Source organism: Neofelis nebulosa, chromosome 4 (genome assembly GCF_028018385.1).
Source record: "Neofelis nebulosa isolate mNeoNeb1 chromosome 4, mNeoNeb1.pri, whole genome shotgun sequence".
NCBI lineage: Eukaryota > Metazoa > Chordata > Mammalia > Carnivora > Felidae > Neofelis > Neofelis nebulosa.
The window spans coordinates 118,162,445-118,180,709 of record NC_080785.1 but is presented as its reverse complement, the minus strand read 5'-3'; the positions used below and the strand labels follow the sequence as shown (position 1 = coordinate 118,180,709).

The following is an 18,265-nucleotide window of genomic DNA, read 5'->3' as shown; positions in this document are numbered from 1 at the left end:
CCTGTGTCCCCCCTGATCCACTCTGGCCCCTTACCCTGTCCCTTCTCCAGCGACCAGCCAGCATAGTTTTTAAAAACAACTCATGTCACCCCTTGTTTAAAGCCTTTGTATGGCCCCCCATCATACTGAGGGACCAAGTCAGAATTCTTCCTATCTCTCCGTCTCCTCTCCAAACACCCCAGGCTTCCTTCTGAAATAAAAATTTGGAAGGCCTGGGTGCTGAGGTGGCTCAGTCAGTTGAGTGTCCAACCCTTGATTTCGGCTCAGGCCATGATCCCAGGGTGGTGGAGTGGAGCCTGCTTGAGATTCTCTCTCTCCCTCTTTGCCTCTCTTCCCCCACTCACATTCTCTCTCTCTCTCTCTCAAATTAAAAAAAAAAAAAAAAAAAAAAAAGAAGACCTTTTTAATGCAGTGTCCTTGTCCATTACTAAACATGGCTTAATGAATGTCCCAGGCCCTACCTCTACCTACATCTTCCTCCCATTGGGAGAAGAGAGGAGGGAGAAGAGAGAGAGGGTGTAAGTGTTCATGCCAATGTCTCCCACCCATGAGAAGGAGCGTGGAAGGCCCTGCCTTTCTGAAAAGTGGGGGCAGGTGGCAAGGCTTCACTGCAAAGGCAGAAGCAGGGAAAATGCTCGTTATGCTCAGGGCCTGATTCAGAAACCCGATTTAAGTGAGAAACTGACCAAGTCTGACTTCTAAGAATTATAATAGTAACTATTTCTAAATGCCGTTCGTTCAAGTTCTTTCTTTAAATTTTCTGTTGAACGCCAGCTACAGAGACTTCATGGAAGATTGAGATCAATGAAGCCAAAAGGAAACTGATGGAGAATATCTTCTTCTACAAAGAAGGGAAACTGGACAGCCTTGAACTTTTTGGCCCCTGATAACTAGAACACAGCTGAGGATCCTTGTCCTCAATTGGAAAGATAAACACCAAATCAAGAAATAGATCTGATGCCGAATCAAAATCTCCCAGGAAACCCCCCCCCCCCCCCGGCTTTCCTGGGCCGGGAAGAAAAGCTTCCAGAGTGAGCTAGGGAAGAAGGGACCTCAGCTTTTCAAGACAAAAAATACAGGAAGTCATCATCCTTTCTGGGATTTGTCAGTCAGAGCAGGGTATTAGGAGACTGAAGTGTAAACCACGGTCCATGGGCCCAGGATGTGGGCGATTTTATGGGTTTGGGCTGTGTGTTAATACTGTTACCCAGCTCACACCCCTCAAGAACTGCCGGGGAGTGCTGTCATTTGTACTTTCCAAAGTTAAGATCTCTGGGTCACATTTGCCACCAACTCCTGCAAACTTCCATGGCCTGAAAGATTCTCAACTTGTGTGTCCTAACGCAGTTCTTAAATTCACATACCAAGGCCTCGAGTTTTACAAATGCCAGACACCTGGCAGAGGACTCAGTAGGTTTTCCACTTTCTGCATCTTGTAACCCACAGATATTTATTTAACGCCCACTCGGCACCTTTATCCTCCCATCCCACTAATGCTAATATTTTCAGTGGAGGTTTTATTTTGAGAGTATGTATTATTTATGAGTGAATGAAGAATCTGGAGAGCTAGTTTCATGTCTGATTCTGCTATTTAAACCACATATTTAATTTCTGGAAACTTGGTTTCCTTGTAAGTAACACCTGTTCATTTTCCTTCCCAGGGCTGTTGGGAGGAACAGGTGAAATGGCTACAGAAGTACTTTGAAAATGCACTTGCCCTGTTTTATAAAATAAATAAAAAGACAATAAATATAGATTTCTGCCATGTACTTAAGGTTTATGCAGCGGGTATTTTTTTGAAAAGTCATGTTGCAAATCTTTTTGGGAAACATCCTGTTTTAAATTCAGTGTGTCCTATTTTAAATAGTCCTACTATTGTAATGATTTCTTCTTTTCGTAAAATAAAAATACATGGCAGGGGGGCACCTGGCTGGCTCAGTCGGAAGATCATGTGACTCTTGATCTCAGGGTGGTTGAGTTTGAGCACCACGTTGGGTGTAGAGATGACTAAATAAATAAACTTAAAAAAATACATTGATAAAGTTAACAGATATCTTGTAATTAGTTTTGATTGTATCCAGATGAGTTTGTTTGGAAAGGGTGTCCTGCGCCACGGGGTATCATGGAGTGTCTAAGAGTTGGGCGCTGCCTCTAAATGTTGATTGTTAGTAGCTGTGTGATCTGTCAGGTTAGGGAGTTACCCTGAGCCTCTGTTTCTTCATCTACACAATGGAGAGAATAAAAAGTACCCTTTTCATGTGTTTGTCATCAGGCCAAGGGGAAGAACTTGCTTGGTGAAAGCATTCAGTAGTCCCCCAAGAAGTTCAGCTTTGTACTGATACGTAACAAAGATGAGTGCGCTCCGGTCTCAGGGGCAGCCATGTGTACTGACACCCCTGTTTTAAGCTCTAATGGCTGTGAGGAGTCAACTAGAGTGTGTGTTATATGCCCCAACCAGGACCTGGAATGTGGCAAGCACCTTACAATTCTGAGTAGGGTCTTTTCAGGACTAGTGCCAGTAGGGTACTGGTTATCAAGACATACCAGCATTTCGAGAATAGGGCTTCATACATTTCTGGAGAAGTCAGTGAAGGAGCGCCTGGGTTATGTCAGCTAAGCATCTGACTTCAGCTCAGGTCATGATCTCACAGTTCGTGAGTTTGAGCCCCACATCAGGCTCTGTGCTGACAGCTCAGAGCCTGGAGCCTGCTTCAGATTCTGTGTCTCCCTCTCTCTCTGCCCGCCCCCCCCCCCCACTCATGCTCTCTCTGTCTGTCTCTCAAAAATAAATAAACATTAAAAAAAATGGAGAGGTCAATGAACCACTCTGACAATCTGATGAAAGCTACAGACCTTCTCCCCTCAACAGGATGTAAATATGTGCATAGACATTTGTGGATATGAATTCCAGGGGGGGCTCATGGGCACCATGATGTCTTTCTATGGATCCTTAGAGGGAAGGCCTTTTTCCCCCAAGTTAATAAATGTACATGACCAAAAAAATCCAGTACAAACCATTACATGCTAGGAAAAAAGCCTTTTTTCCACTGGGGTTTTAGTCTCTTGCTTCTTCTCTCCAGAAGTTACCACTGCTGCTGTTTGGGGTATCCTTCCAAAGATGATGAAAATTTTATCTTTTTGCTTAGCGTCATTAATCATTAGATTTCATTAGAAAATTTTCATTCGAAGATCAAAACTGTGAGTTAGACATGGAGTTGGAATTTCTGGCTTCAGTGTGGGTATGTTTTTTCACATCCTTCCTGGCCATTCTTCCTCAACAGTACTTTTGGATTACTTTAGTCTTTTTGCCTGGTATTCCACTCTAAGGATATTTCATAATTTATATAATTAGCTTCCAATGCTGGATGTTGAGGTGGTTGCATTCTTGTTACTACAAAGTGCTCCTTCCAAAGAGGCTGTACCAATTTACACGGAATCAGGTATGGGAATGCATTTCCCCCCATCCTCAGCTACAAAGAATATTATCATGCTTCTTGATCATTGCTGATCAATAGGTGAAAATTTATAATTTTATTCGTATTTTTAAGTGACAAGTGGAGCCATTATTTTCAGATATTAAAGAGCCTTTCGTAATTTGTGTCTGTTTCTTGGTTCATTTCTGCTTCCTTGGTTCATTTTATTTTTTTTTTAAGTTTTTAATTCCAGTTACTTAACATCTGTTTCTATTTTAATACTTAATTATCTTATTAAGACAGTTTTTTACATAGTAAGGACATCAGCCCTTTTTTATGTGTTGCATTTTTATAATATTCTTTTAACTTTGATATTTTTGCCCGGCAGAAATTTTACATTTTAGATTTTTGTATCGTCTTTTTTTCCCTGTGGCTCCTAACTTCCAACTCTGCCACTCTCTGGGTGTGTCACTTGGTCTCTGAACCAGTTTCCTGCTCTGCAAATGGGGTCATGATGTTAGTGCGGGTTCGAGGAGAGTATCGGGACCTGAACGCATCTAGCTAAGGGTTGAAGCGCTGAGCAGCAGGGAGAGACACTGTAGGGTAGGGGTTCGCGGACGCCCCCAGAGCCGTGGAACGCTGGCGGGCGGAACTGCGGCCCTCCCTAGCTTCGCGCTCTTCGGGCCCACGTGAGTGGCTCCGCCCCGCCTTGCTTCCGACCAATGCCTCCAAGCCTCCTGACCAACAGGCGAGCTCCGTCTTGCTCGGAGTCCCGCCCCCTGCCGATTCGAGCAATGGGCGTCCCCAGTTCGGCGCAGGACCCGCCCCCGCCGCACGCCGGGCCGTGGGCCGCAGGGCTCGTTCCGGGAGGCGGGCGCAGCGGAGGCCGGTGTGGCCGGAGCTCGGGCGGAGGCCGGGCGCGGGCTGCAAGACTGGGGCGGGAGGCGAGCGGGCGGCCGGGGTGGGACGTTCTGGCCGTGGGGGCGGCGGGGGCGGCGTCTGGGCTGCGGCGGCAGGGGTCACCGGGCGAGCCGGAGGGTGTCTCGTGGCGGCCGAGCGCCGCACCGCTGCCTCCTGAGGGGCGGCTCGGGCCCCTAGGGCCCTGGGCTGGTCGGCGGGGCCGCGGGAGCAGGGCGGGCTGCGCGCCGGCTCTGGCCCTGCCCTGCGGCCCGCCCTCGGCATTCCGGGCCTCTGGACCACGCGCCCCCCCCAACCCCCCAAAGGCTGAGGGTCTGGTAGCCATGTGTGGACCCTAAAGCGCCTTGTAGTCTTTTGAAGCGCTTTGACATCTCGGAAGGGCTCTGTACTGCAAACTAAATCGTAGCGCTTTGTAATCCCGGAAGCGCTTTGACATCTCCCTAGTAGCGCTGTGCAAACAGAAGCGCTTGGCGATCGCGGAAGCACGTTGTGGGGTTTGGAAACCAAACCGACGCCCTTAGTAAATCTTGGATCGTTTTGACTAAGGCGAAGCGCTTTGGAATCGCGAACAGTAGAAGCGCGTTGGTATCTCCGAAACCTTGAGAACTGTGATGGGCAGTGGAAAGAACGGGGAAAGGTCAGTGAGGCCCCTGGCTCTGACCTGGCTTGCCCTCCTCCAGGGGGCCCTGGGATGGCGGGGGTCTGCGGAGGGGTGGTGTTGGAATCCAAGCCCCCTCTTTACTTTGCAGGTGCCCATGGCGTCGGAGCGGCGCAAGGTCAAGTACCACTGGAGCAGCACTTCGGAAGGGTGTCCCCGCAAGCGCAGCTGCCTCAGGGAGCCCGGTGATGTGGCCCCCTCCAGCCGGTCAGCTCCTAGCTCTGCGTCGCGTTCAGGAGGCACCAGCAGCCCCAAGCGCCTGAAAGCCCAGAAGGAGGACGATGTGGCCTGCACCCCGAGGTTGCCCTGGGGCTCATCCTGCCGCAGAAATTCTTCCTCCTCCTCCTCCTCTTCCTCCTCCTCGCATTCCTCTGGCCCAGGTGTGGGCGGGGCTGCCCCCAAAGGCTGCCTGATTCAGAGCACACGGGGATTCCTGTCATCGTCCAGAGGATCCCCTCTTCGCTCTGCCAACCCCTCTCCGGAAGAAATGGCTTCTCTAGAGGAGGAAGCCTGCAGCCTTAAGGTAGGTGACTGGGAAGGCTTGCAGTCGGTGAAGCCCTTGCACGTGGCTTGAGATATTGGTGGCAGGAAACTAAGAAGGGTCATGTCTTTAAAGACATGGGGTCTGGGAAGACCCCAGAGGTCTACGCAAACTCCGAACACCCAGCAGTTGGTCGGAGCGGGGCGGGGTGGGGGGGGCGGGGAGGGGGCAGGCTAAAGTGCCATAGAGAGGTAGTTTTCAAACTTGGCAGCGCTTCAAAACTATTTGGAAAAGCTTTAAGGTGCTTGTGCCTGTTTCTCATTCTCATTTAATTGGGCTAGGGTGTGGTCTGGGTTTCCAGATTTTTAAATGCTCCTCAAGTAACTGTAATGTGCAGTTTAGGTTGAAGGATTACTGCATTAGAAGGGGCATGGCAAGTTCAAGAGACACCGCTGTGTTTATGTCAGTTGTAAATGTAAGGAATGGTGCCCTTGTAATTTGAACCTTTCTGAGTCACAGAACTGAGAATCAAAATTTGGTTCTTGGGCCGCCTGGGTTGCTCAGCTGGTTGGGAGGCTGACTTCGCCTCAGGTCATGATCTCACAGTCTTTAGCTTGAGCCCGGCATTGGGCTCTGTGCTAACAGCTCAGAGCCTGGAGCTGGCTTGAATTCTTTGTATCCCTCCCTCTCTTCCCTTCCCCCACTTGTGGTGTCCCCCCCACCGCCCACTCAAAAATAAACATTTAAAAAATAAAAAAAATAAAAAAAAGAACTTGGTTCTTGGTGTGGCTTTTCACCAGAGTTAACGGTTTCTAGCACCTTGGGATTTTGCTTGGTGGGTAGGGTAGCATCTGTTTTGGAGCTTAAATATTTAGTTCCCCATTAGGAACATGCAGGAGGATTTCTCAGAGGAGTTAGATTTCATCCATCCCTTCATTTTATATTAACTTAAAAAAAGATGGATAAAATTTTCTCAGCCTTTTGCTTTTGAGAGGGAGGTGGTGGTGGTGAGGGAACGTTGAACATGAGTCTGTGAGAAGTAGAAGCAAATGTAATTCATCTCTCATGGTCTGCTGTTTCCCCAGTGGAGAGGGTGAGTACTAGCTAATGTCACCGGCTCTACCATGAGCTTCATCCACTCTTCCAGTCAGGTTTGGAACAAATATTTATCGAGGGCCTAGATTGTCACAGGCAGTGCTCTAGTTGCTTGAGATTCTCCAGGAACAAAACGGACGTCACCGCCCTCTTAAGAGTTTGCATTCTGGTTTTGCAGTTCTGGGCCTTAGCGTGTTTTTTTTTTTTTTATTTTTTTATTTATTTTTGGGACAGAGAGAGACAGAGCATGAACGGGGGAGGGGCAGAGAGAGAGGGAGACACAGAATCGGAAACAGGCTCCAGGCTCCGAGCCGTCAGCCCAGAGCCCGACGCTGGGCTCGAACTCACAGACCGCGAGATCGTGACCTGGCTGAAGTCGGACGCTTAACCGACTGCGCCACCCAGGCGCCCCAGCTCTGGGCCTTAGAAGGTGAGGAGTTGTGTATGTGGAGGAGTGGAAGAAAAGTCATAGTTGGGTGAGATGAGCTGCCTTCCGATAAAGTGATCTTACAAAAGAAATAAAAGGCAATGAGGAAAGTGGATTGATCTATGAACTTTGGCTCAATGGTTAAATTACATGGAACTGAGAAATTAGGCTGTCGTTGGCTGTTGATCCTGTGGATCTCTTAGGTGAAGTGGGCCGGGTGTTCTCACTGTGCGCCTCACACGACTCTTGTATGGCACGTGGATTTTTTTGCTTTTGTGATTTCAGATTCTTACGTCTTTGGCATAAGAATACATATTGAATATGATTCAAATGTAAATCAGGTGAATATCAGTCTTGGCCCGTATAATTTAATCTTGCCATTAATCCTTGACATGATTCACTTGATTTGGGCACAGCATAACATAATGTCAATTGATTAAGTTTTACTTTGGTGACAATTAGAGATAGAATGAAGCCCTTCAAGAGGGGCGGGAATCTTTGGTTGGTCTTTCAGGGGTGCTGTATTCCTGGCTCAGGCTGTCCTGCAGACCAGGAACCAAGATTTGAAGATATAGCCTCTGATCCAGGTGGGTGTAAGTCTATCATGGACCCATCTGTATCTCATTTAGGCCTAAGGGCCTTCTTATGCCAAAAGCAATTTAATGGTTAGCTGCGGAGTCATGAGTAGTCTGGTCCCGTCTCAGAAGTCGTGAGGTTAGTGCTTTGCCTTCAGTCCATAAGCTCTTGAGGGTTCCTGAGTACCAAGTACTCTGCTGGATTGTGGAGCCGTGAGATGGCTTCTCAGGAGCACATGTTTTGGGGGGAGGCTTGAGAAGTCACGAGACTGCCTCGCGATGTGGTGCGTGGAGCATATGAGTGAGCCCAGGATGGAGGCTAGCAAGCGAGGTGGGGGCAGATTGCAGCAGGGCTTTAGTAGCCAAGGGAGTTTGGATTTTGTTCTAAGCCATTAGAGAGTTCTATAGAACTCTGTACACGGGGAAGGCAGATTAGCATCTTTGAAAGGTCACTCATGTTCCGTGAGGATAGAACATGAGCATGTTGATACTGTTAATCCTAATTCTTCCTCTCTAGCCCTGCTAAGGGTTGTTCCTATAGTGCTTGCTAGTTTGAAAACAAGGTGTGGTACTGGCCTCATCTTGATGAAATACAAAATGCCTTTCTTAGTTTCCTCTCAGTCTGCACCTCTGCCCCTCTTGCTCTGCAGCCATGTCCAGCTTGTTTGTCTAGTAAGTCGTAAGTCCTAAGTCCCGTCAGCAAGCACAGCCCAGCGGCACTCACAAAAAAATGGCATGTTCCCCCCTCAGGTCCTTCTAAGGTCCCCTTACTCTTACTTTCTACCCACTTATCCGCCTGTTCTTCTTCATTTGCTCTGTAAACTTTGGGGTACACCCTTGGCTTTGTGTGTGGGTCCCGCATCATCTGTCTCCTCCCCAGTTTCAGCACTGAGGTCTCAGCCAGGTCACAGGATATTCAGAGGGGAAGATGCTTGCTTGAGTCTTTTCTGGCTGCAATAACAATGCCGCAGACTGGGTAGCTTGTAAACAGTGGAAAATTATTTCTTACTGTTCTGGAGGCTGGAGTCTGAGATCAAGGGGTCAGCATGGTTGCGTGAGGGCCCTTTTCTGGGTTGCAGATTTCTCCTTCTGTCTTCACATGGCAGAGGGGACAGGGAAGCTCTCTTGGGGCCTCTTAGATGAGAGCGCTAATCCCATTCATGAGGCCTCCACTTTCATGACCTAATCACTTCCCAAATGACCCACCTAGTACCATGACCTTGAGGTTAGAGTTCACCAAAGGAATTTTGGGGGGACCCATTCAGACCATGGCTAGACTAGGCAATTTGGAATCACTAGATGCCTGCTGGCCCAGCCTCTTAATATTTATTCCTTATTACCTCTATCTAGGACAGTTGTTGGAGAAGTTTTCTCAAATTCTAATGGTGGCTGAAGATCTTCATTTACTCTTAGAGTAAGAGTTAAATTTATCTGTTGTGAGCACCTTCACCTACCTGGTCTTTAGTCTTTAGTATGACCTACCTAAATTTCTACTTTCAACGTAGGGAAGGAAGACTGGAAGGGAAAAAATTGAGCATTTATGATGTGATAGACCTTTATCAAATATGATTTTCAATGTTTGACCCATAAGCTCTCATATAATCTTGAGAGACTTGTGAAATAGGGAGTAATATCTTTACATGTCAGTTAACAAATATTTACATATCGATTAACAAATGTTTGAGCACCTAGTATGTGTAGGCTCTGGGAAAAGAGGCTCAGAAATGTTAAGTAACTTGACCAAGGCCGTATAGCTTGTATGTGGTGAAGCTGTGCTGTAGTCCCAGATCCGTGGGACTTCAAAGCCTGTGTTCTTTCCAGTGCGGCCCTCTGGAGCACCTGCTCTGTCCTGGCCCGGTGTTAGAATGAGGGATGGAGAGACGAGGAGGGCAAGATCCTCCCCTTGAGGAGCTCTCTGCAGGGTGGCACAGCCCAGACATAGGAAGCCATTGTGTATGTTGGCTCTCGAATGACAGAGCTTTCCTGTGTGATCGTGGTTCCTGCATATTCACCCAGCAGATGTCCAGTGCTCGGGTGGTAGTCCGTGCTAGCGCTTGGAGGTGCGAAGAATAAGGCCATGGTTGAAGCACTGAAAAATTCATCACTGAGCATTGTGTGGAGTGCTGTAACAGGGGTATTTAAAGTACTGAGATTCAGAGGGATAAATGACTAACCATCGAGAAAGTCCTCACGGAAGAGGTGCCCTCGCTTGCATTTGCTCCAGCACCTTTCTTCATTCCTGGGCACTTGGGTGTGTGGAGAAAGCTGGGAGATGATGCTGGAAAAGAAGCTTGGGGTTGAGCCTGTGAATGGCTTCCGATGTCATGCTCGGGAGGTGGGGATGTATCCTGTGGGCAAATGCAGCACGAAGGGTTTTAAGCAGAGGCGTGATGAGGCACCTGGGTGGCTCAGTCAGTTAAGCGTCCGACTTCAGCTCAAGTCATGATCTCGTGGTCCATGAGTTCGAGTCCCACATCAGGCTCTGTGCTGACAGCTCAGAGCCTGGAGCCTCCTTCAGATTCTGTGTCTCCCTCTCTCTCTGCCCCTCCCCTGCTCACACTCTGTCTCTCTCCCTCTCAAAAATAAATAAACATTAAGAAAAAATTAAGCAGAGGTGTGAGGTTGCCAGATTTTAGAACTCCTCTGGCGCACTCTAGAGAAAGGATGGGAGGGATTAGGCAGGAACTGGGTAAGAACTGTTGGCAGTTGTGCAGGTGGGTGAGGACTAGGGCTGGAACAGCATCTCCACTGAGTCTTTGCCCCACCTTCAGAGATGGATAATTCACCAAGCCATGCTGCCAGGAAAAATGAAATCTCTCCTTTAAGGAGCCAGGTTGTTGGCCTTTTCTCTTGAACTTTCTGCCTAATCTTTACCTTTATAGCCTCCTATTCTGAAAGTCTTTGGTAACCTGGATCCATTTCGGGTCCTCACGGCCTTTGACATCTCAGCCTTTGCTGCTGTTTCTCAATTTTCATATTTTTGCCATTCTCCTTTGGTTTCCAGGATATTAGGGGGTACTTGAGTTTGCCTCCTAGTTCTGCCACTTACAAGGCATATGGCAGTTTCCCTCTCTGTACAAGAGGGATGACAGCTGTGGCATCTCTGAATTGTAAGTCACAAGGTAACACAAGGTATGTTATTTGAATTCTAACACTTTTTTTCTCCCACAAGGATAGTCCTGGTCTTCTTTACCAGGATGGGCAAAATGGTGGTCCATAAGCTGAATGCGGCCTGCTGGGTCCTCAAAGTACTCAAAATTTTGGAAATTGCACATTAAAAATATATGCCTCCTGTCCAGACCTCTGCCTTGAACCGAGGACTTGAGGGACCTTCTTCTCCTTCCCTACTTTCTACTCCCTTTTCCTGTGTTATTTTTCTCTCTGGCACTTTTCACTCTCTAACATATATATTGCCTTTATTCTGGTTTTCCCTTTGCTCACCAACTAGAATGTAAGGTGCAGTAAGCAGGTGTTTTGGTATGCTTTATTGAATGCTAAACCCCCAGATCCAGAAGCGTGCCTGCCAGCATATAGTAAGTGCTCAACAAAAAATTGCTGACTGGATGAAAAAATGAGTTAAATTTGAGATTTCTTGTTTTACTTGGAAAATCAGAATCTTTAACTCTGGATCTGTACTTCCAAGCGGTGGCAATTGGTTTGAGATGAGGAGCTGTGACCCATCAGACAGTACAGGGGCTCCTCTGTTTGCTGTCGACCTTGTCTTTCTGTGCTGTCCTACACCTGCCCTGGGCCAGGGGTTGGAGGGTGAGGAGAGGGGTAGCTCATGGCCCAGGGAGAGGTAGAGAAGTCAAAGAAGGGATTTGGAGCCTTCCAGGATGAATAGTAGTTTGTGAAATGTGAAATGAATACTAAGGCAAGGGTATTCCAAGCAAAGGAGATTAGATTTGCCTATAAAGGTATATAAGACGGTGTGACGGGGATGCTGGAGGCTGGCAGGTGGTTGGTGGTAGAGATGCGGGCGGTGGAGAAGCAGGCTGGGAAGTTGTGGCTGTGCCCTGTAAGTCAAGCCCAGGGAACCTCCAAGTTCATTTTTAATATTTGTTAGATTTTCTCAAATAAGGAAAGGTACCAAAAAAATGGTTTATAATCTCCTTTCCCAGATAATCCCCGTAGACAATTAAAAAAAAGTGTTTACCATGTTAGAAAATTCAGAGGTTCAAAATGAAAGTAAAAACCACCTTTCCCGTCCATTTCGTCAAAGCTAGTAGATGCCAGCAATTTGAGTACTGCTAGTAAAAAAATAGCATGCCCTGTTAGTGTCTAGATTTATATATTTCAAAAGCCTTAAAAAAAAACAGACAACAACCAAAGATGATATGTGCTTCCTGGAAAGAGTTCAAATAATATGAGAAGTGTGTAAAATAAGAGGGTAAGCCTCTTGATGTAACCACTTGCTTCCTGATGGACAGTAGAGAAAAAGTATCAGCGACCTTAGTGTGGCGTTCTCTCTCTGTCTATATACTTGAGAGGAATTTAATGCAAATGAATTAGAACAAGTTGTAGGGACTATAGAAGGCCTTGGGATAATGGTCAGTCTAGGTCCTGGCTGGGAAAGTTTGGACTTCATTGCTTTTGAGATGATTCTAGAGGAAGATGTGTTGAGTGTTCTTACCCCAGACTGGGATTAGATTGGATGCATTTCACAGTAAATTAACATTGAGAACAAATAGTGTAGCTCCTGGAATGAGTGAGTGCTGAGGGGAAGGAAAGAAGGGACTGAGACTTGACCTGTGTCTCTGAGGAGATTTGAGGTCGGGGGTAGTTATAGTCTCTGGACTGACCCTGGTGCATTCTCTGGGAGATGAGACACCTCCCAGCACCAAGGTTTTGATTTGGGGGAAGGAGTTTGCAGAGAATTTCAATAAGGCTTGCACCCTGCCCTCAGGACTTGGGAGATTGGAGTCTATTGCTCCCTGGGTCCTTAGGTCTCTTGGACTCTTAGATGTGGGATTGGGTTAATTGACCCTTTTATTGCTGAAATTTTGGGGTTCTCTTTTGTGTATGTGTGTTCTGAAGTGTTTGGTGGTAGTCCTTGGCCTTAAGGAACTTACATTCTAGTGTTTTTAGAATGTTTATCTCTCAGTTCATTCCTGCCCCCTACAGTATGAGCGTATGATCTAATGAGCAGTAGAAAGTGAATAGTAAGAAATGGCAGCAATTCAGGCCCTTTTACAGTGGTACTTCTCAATAGGTTGGGATGGAAACCACCTCCAGGAGAGAATCTTTGTCTTAGCCACTGTCACTTTGACTATGATTGGTGCAGCCACCACTGATTTATGATTTGCTGAGTCCTTGCTATATGAAATCGCCCTTGGGACAACCCTTTCATGATCTGTGATTTTTTTTTTTTTCCCCTTCCAGGTTGATTCGAAAGATAGTTCTCGTAACTCCACAAACTCTGAATTTGCAGCCGAAGCTGAGGGTCAGAATGACACAATTGAGGAACCAAACAAGGTCCAGAAAAGGAAGAGGGATAGGTTTCGAGACCAAGGCTCTACAATGATCTACTTGAAGGCTATCCAGGGCATCTTGGGAAAGTCGATGCCAAAAAGGAAGGGAGAGGCTTCCACTAGGGCCACACCAAACACAAGGGAGCGTCCCAGCCGTGGAGAAGGGCCAGCCAGGAGTGCCACTGTGTCTCCTCCTCAGAAAGGGAAAGAGTCAGCCCCAGAGGTAAGAGCAGAGGAAGAAAAGGCTGTGCTGGAGAGGACCAGCTTCTGCGACAGGAGAGTGGTGATAGACCCTCAGGAGAAACCCAGCGAGGAGACACCTGGTGACCGAAGGACAGTCATTGACAAGCATTCTCCACCTCTGGAGTTTTTGGATGACTCTGACTCTCATTTAGAAAGCCAGAAGGTGAGTTGAGCTTACACCAAGTGTTAGGTTTTTAGTTCTCTTGATTTTATGTTATTTGGCCTTTGTAGTTTGATCCTAGGTGTTCTTCGTTAAAAGCAGCACTTGACTTACCCAGGATTCCAGGACGAATTGATGATTCTCTTCTAAAATACTTTCAGAGTTTCTAAGAAGTCCCAATACAGTGCTGAGTTTTCTTTCTTTAAGATTTTATTTTTAAGTAATCGCTGCACCGAACTTGGGGCTCAGACTCACAACCCTGAGAGCAGGAGTTGTATGCTCCACCAACTGAGCCAGCTAGGCACCCCCCAACCTTTTTTTTTTTTTTTTTTTTTAAATGTAGACTTTATGTTTGTTAGGATGTGCGTGCCTGCCCTAACAAAATGGATAATGGCTTAAAGAAAATAGAAACTTGGCTTCAGAAGAATGGCTTCGTAGTTTCAGGGATACTGGTGCCCTCTGTCTTGATGCCCTGCTCCCTCAGCTCAGTTTCCGTCTGTGATCTGAGTTGGCTACTCTGAAGGGACCTGAGTACATTACATTGACATTCTAGCCAGTAGGAAGGGGAGAAGAGCAGAGGAAAGTACACTCCCTCTCTTTTAAGAACTTGGCTCATGGGGCGCCTGGGTGGCGCAGTCGGTTAAGCGTCCGACTTCAGCCAGGTCACGATCTCGCGGTCCGTGAGTTCGAGCCCCGCGTCAGGCTCTGGGCTGATGGCTCGGAGCCTGGAGCCTGTTTCTGATTCTGTGTCTCCCTCTCTCTCTGCCCCTCCCCCGTTCATGCTCTGTCTCTCTCTGTCCCAAAAATAAATAAAAAACGTTGAAAAAAAATTTAAAAAAAAAAAAAAAAAAAAAAAAAGAACTTGGCTCAGAAGTTGTCCACATCATTTCTGCTTTTATCTATTGACACGAATCTAGAATCCTGGCCAATGCCTAGCTGCAAGAGACTCTGGAAAATTAACTTTCACCTGGGAGATTTACACCCAGATCACCTTTATTGCTCTTGAAGGAAAGAATGGTATTGGAGGGACACTAGCAATTTTCAACACAGTTTATAATTGGGGGGAAAAGTATTCCTCTGTTGTACCCATCCCTACTTATCCTTTACTTACGTCTCTTGAGTAGCAGCTCCTTGAATCTCTTTAACTCTTTCTTCTAGTATCTCCATATTTCTCAGTGATCTTGCACTGTGTATTGATTTTCTAGTTGTAGACATCTATGGACGTGCTATGCAGAAGACGAGAATTTAGTTTGCTGCGCTAACTTTGGCAGCACCACACCCATGAACCTGTTACCTCTTCTCCTTGCAGCTCCCTGTGTTGTTGTCATACAATTTCTGGCTAAATCTATTGAAGATTTGTTATTCCCATGTTCCTAGCCCGAATCATCTAATATACTCTGATTACATTTTTTGTTTTGTTTTATTGTTTATTTTTGAGAGAGGCAGAGTGTGAGTGGGGGAGGGGCAGAGAGAGGGAAACAGAGAATCTGAAGCAGGTTTCCGACTCTGAGCTATCAGCACAGAGCCCGATGCAGGGCTTGAACCCAAAAACCGTGAGATCATGACCTGAGCCACCTGGGCGCCCCTGATTACATTCTTATAAAAAGTTTATCTTCCTTTGAGAGCATCACTGCCTTGTTTTTTCCCTTTAGTTTTCTTCATACCTGTCACTAATTCATCCCCAAACTGCTAGTGCCATAAAATTCTCCTCAATACTGTCAAAATAAGTAATCTCAGTTTTCTTCTTCCCTGTACTTGCCTTAGTTGTTGCCTTAGAATTCCCCCTTTTCCTGTTTCCTTTCATTTTTGCTTTCTTTGTGAGTAATTAAGGTAGGTGTATATAATACTTACTGCCCGCCTCCCCCCTCCCCATTTTTGACATACTTAATGTCTTGGTTTTTTAAAAATTTATAAGTGTTTATTGTTGAGAGAGAGAGAGAGAGAGAGAGAGACAGAGCGACAGAGCGTGAGCAGGGAAGGGCAGAGAGAGAGGGAGACACAGAATCCAAAGCAGACTCCAGGCTCTGAACTGTCAGCATAGAGCCCGATGTGGGGCTCAAACTCAGGAGCCATGAGATCATGACCTGAGCTGAAGTTGGACACAACCGACTGAGCCACTCAGGCGCCCCTGACATACTTAATTTCTAGGAACACTAGTTTAATGTTTTGAGTGTTCCTTTTTTAGAGCATCCTATTATTGTTTGAGATTATCATGCCTTGTCTCTTTGAGAATATTATAGGTTTGTTTTGAGTTTTTTTCTGCTTTCTGCACTATTTTTTCACTGAGTTTCCTTCTCATTTTTTTCCAAGTATTTTGGTTTCTATCTTTTGTGGTAGAGCTCTCCTGGGATGTGTTGGCTGTCTGTTCATATTTAAAGATGGAGCTTTCAAAAGATGATTGGAAGTCCTAAGTGCTGGCTTCAACGTAGAGTGATGACATTGGGTAATTTTGTGGGGGTCCCAACTGGATCTGTGGCTTGCTGTTCACAGGCTGCTCAGTGTCCCCCAGGGGAAATGCTCTATTCCTCCACCTAGGAGATATACATCTGGCTGCTGCTGTTCTGGGAGTCAGGGTGAGGGAGGTACCTGGGTTGTCAACTGTCTAACGTGCGATGGTCCCTCACCCTTGATTGTGTGTCCATTGTCCCTGATTATTCCATAATCTCCTTGGCTCAACTTTTCCAAGTATGAACCTTAGTCTTTTGCTGGGTGGAGAAAGGGCAGACCCACCTGCACAGGATGAGAGGAGGGATCTGGGGACCTAACATCACAGATTCCAGCTCATTCTCCTGTTTTCATCTCTAGCTTTACCTTCATTTTCAGAGGTCGAATATTTCCAACTGAGTCTTTTGGGGGTCCTGTACTGTGGCTCACCCTGGGTTTTTCTCACTACAGGCTTAGGTTTTGGCTGTCTCTGATCTGCTTATCTGATAACTGTTCATCTGTCTGCTTTCTAGCGGCTGATTTTTGTGTAATTAGCTTTGCTGTTTATTCTATATGCTTTCTCTTTGTAGGTTTATGTCTTTTCAAGTCATTTCCTATAATTTTCAAAGGGTTTTTTGGCAGGAAGGACAAAAACCACATGTGCTATATTTAACTGGAAATCTCAAGAACAATATGTTTTATAACCTACTTTTTCTACTAACTATATAATGGCTGCGTTTCCTGTCTGATGTTGATCATGATCTTGTTGGGCCACCTGAAATTCCTTTGTATGGATGAACTTTCCAAACTTACCCAGACTTCTATTTGTCAGGCAGGGCATTTAGATTGTCTTTGTTAGGTATGCATTTGGAGGAGGCATGAAATGGTAGGTAAGCACTGAGTGTTGGGATCAGGTAATAAGGGGTCATACCTTGGCCACCTGAACTGTGATCATGAGAAAGCCGCTTAACCTCTTTGAGCCCCAGTTTCATCTGTGTAAAAGTCACAGTTCTTGAAATCTTATCATGGTTAAACAAAAGGATCAGCAGACTTATTTTGTAAAGGGTCAGGTCATATCTTAGGTGTTGTGAACTATGTGGCCTGCATTGGAACTATTCAGTTTTACTGTAGAAGCATGAAAACAGAGATGGTATTTAAGTGCACAGGCCTGACTGTTCAGTAAAACTTTGTTTACACCAACAGGGAGTGCATTGGATTTGGCTTATGGGTCACAGTTTGCTGAACTGATAAATGAAAACGCTTTGCTCAGTGACTAAGTATATAGTAGGACCTCAGTAAATGTAACTTTAAATTTTACCATATTTGTGTGAACCTAAGGCAATCTTCAATATAGGTAACCTTCCATTTTCTTAAGAAAACGCAAAAACCTTTTCTTGGCCAACTTGACTAAGCCTTTCAGGAACTTAGATCACATAATCATAAGTCTGTTTATGGTATGTATTTGTAGTTACACTTGCATTTTCAAATTCATATATTTTCCCCACTCTGCCATTTTTCCCACTCACTCATTTCATTAAATTTTATTAACCTTTGTACATGTCTTTGACATGGTCTTTGCTGTCACTGGAGTTACTTTTTGAGTCAAGTAGTGTGATTTCCTGAACTTCCCTGATAATAAGAATGGAAAATCTGACTCAGGAGGTCTGAGATGGGCATTGATGTTTGTTTGTTTGTTTGAATGTTTTTATTTTTTTGGGGGGGAGGGTCAGATAGAAGGGAGACACAGAATCTGAAGCAGGCTCCAGGCTATGAGCTGTCCTCACAAAGCCTGATGCGGGGCTTGAACTCGTGAACTGAGAGATCATGACCTGAGCCAAAGTCGGATGCTTAACCGACTGAGCCATCCAGGTGCTCCTCAAGTATTTTTCCAATGTCTCTTTATGTGCAATCATTTACCATATTGCTTTTTAAGAGTGATAATTAAAAAAAAATTTTTTTAATGTTTATTTCTGAGAGAGAGAGACAGAGTGTAAGCGGGGGAGGGACAGAGAGAGAGGGAGACACAAAATCTGAAGCAGGCTCCAGGCTCTGAGTTGTCAGCACAGAGCCCAATGCGGGGCTCGAACTCACAGACAGCAAGATCATTACCTGAGCTGAAGTTGGACGCCCAACCGACTGAGCCACCCAGGTGTCCCAAGAGTGATATTTAAAAAACAAAAAGTGCGGGGCCCCTGGGTGGCTCAGTTGGTTGAGTGACCGACTTCGGCTCAGGTCATGATCTCACAGTTTGTGAGTCCGAGCCCTGCATCGGGCTCCATGCTGACAGCTTGGAGCCTGGAGCCTGCTTCAAATTCTGTGTCTCCCCCTCTGTCTGCCCCTTCCCTGCTCATGCTCCGTGTGTCTCTCTCTCAATAATAAGTAAACGTTAAAAAATTTAAG

General features: G+C 46.1%; 2 protein-coding genes across 6 annotated transcripts in view; both read left to right on the top strand.

Annotated features, from left to right (window-relative positions):
- IRAK2 (interleukin 1 receptor associated kinase 2) overlaps positions 1–1,769 on the top strand; it is a 62,290-nt gene extending 60,521 nt beyond the window's left edge. For both annotated transcript variants that reach the window (XM_058726023.1, XM_058726022.1), the window contains one exon: positions 775–1,769. In XM_058726023.1, coding sequence (XP_058582006.1) covers positions 775–887 — 113 coding nt within the window. In that variant the 3' untranslated portion in view covers positions 888–1,769. The remainder of the gene's footprint in view (positions 1–774) is intronic.
- A 2,496-nt stretch (positions 1,770–4,265) lies between these two features.
- TATDN2 (TatD DNase domain containing 2) overlaps positions 4,266–18,265 on the top strand; it is an 83,027-nt gene continuing 69,027 nt past the window's right edge. For 3 of the 4 annotated variants that reach the window (XR_009260709.1, XR_009260708.1, XM_058726012.1), the window contains exons 1-3: positions 4,270–4,968; positions 5,081–5,512; positions 12,950–13,444. Coding sequence is in view for 1 of the 4 variants with exons in the window: in XM_058726012.1 (XP_058581995.1) it covers positions 5,087–5,512; positions 12,950–13,444 (921 nt within the window). In the remaining 3 variants the exon portion in view is untranslated. Of the gene's footprint in view, positions 4,969–5,080; positions 5,513–12,949; positions 13,445–18,265 lie in introns of all 4 variants that reach the window. The other variant, XR_009260710.1, reaches the window with a different exon arrangement.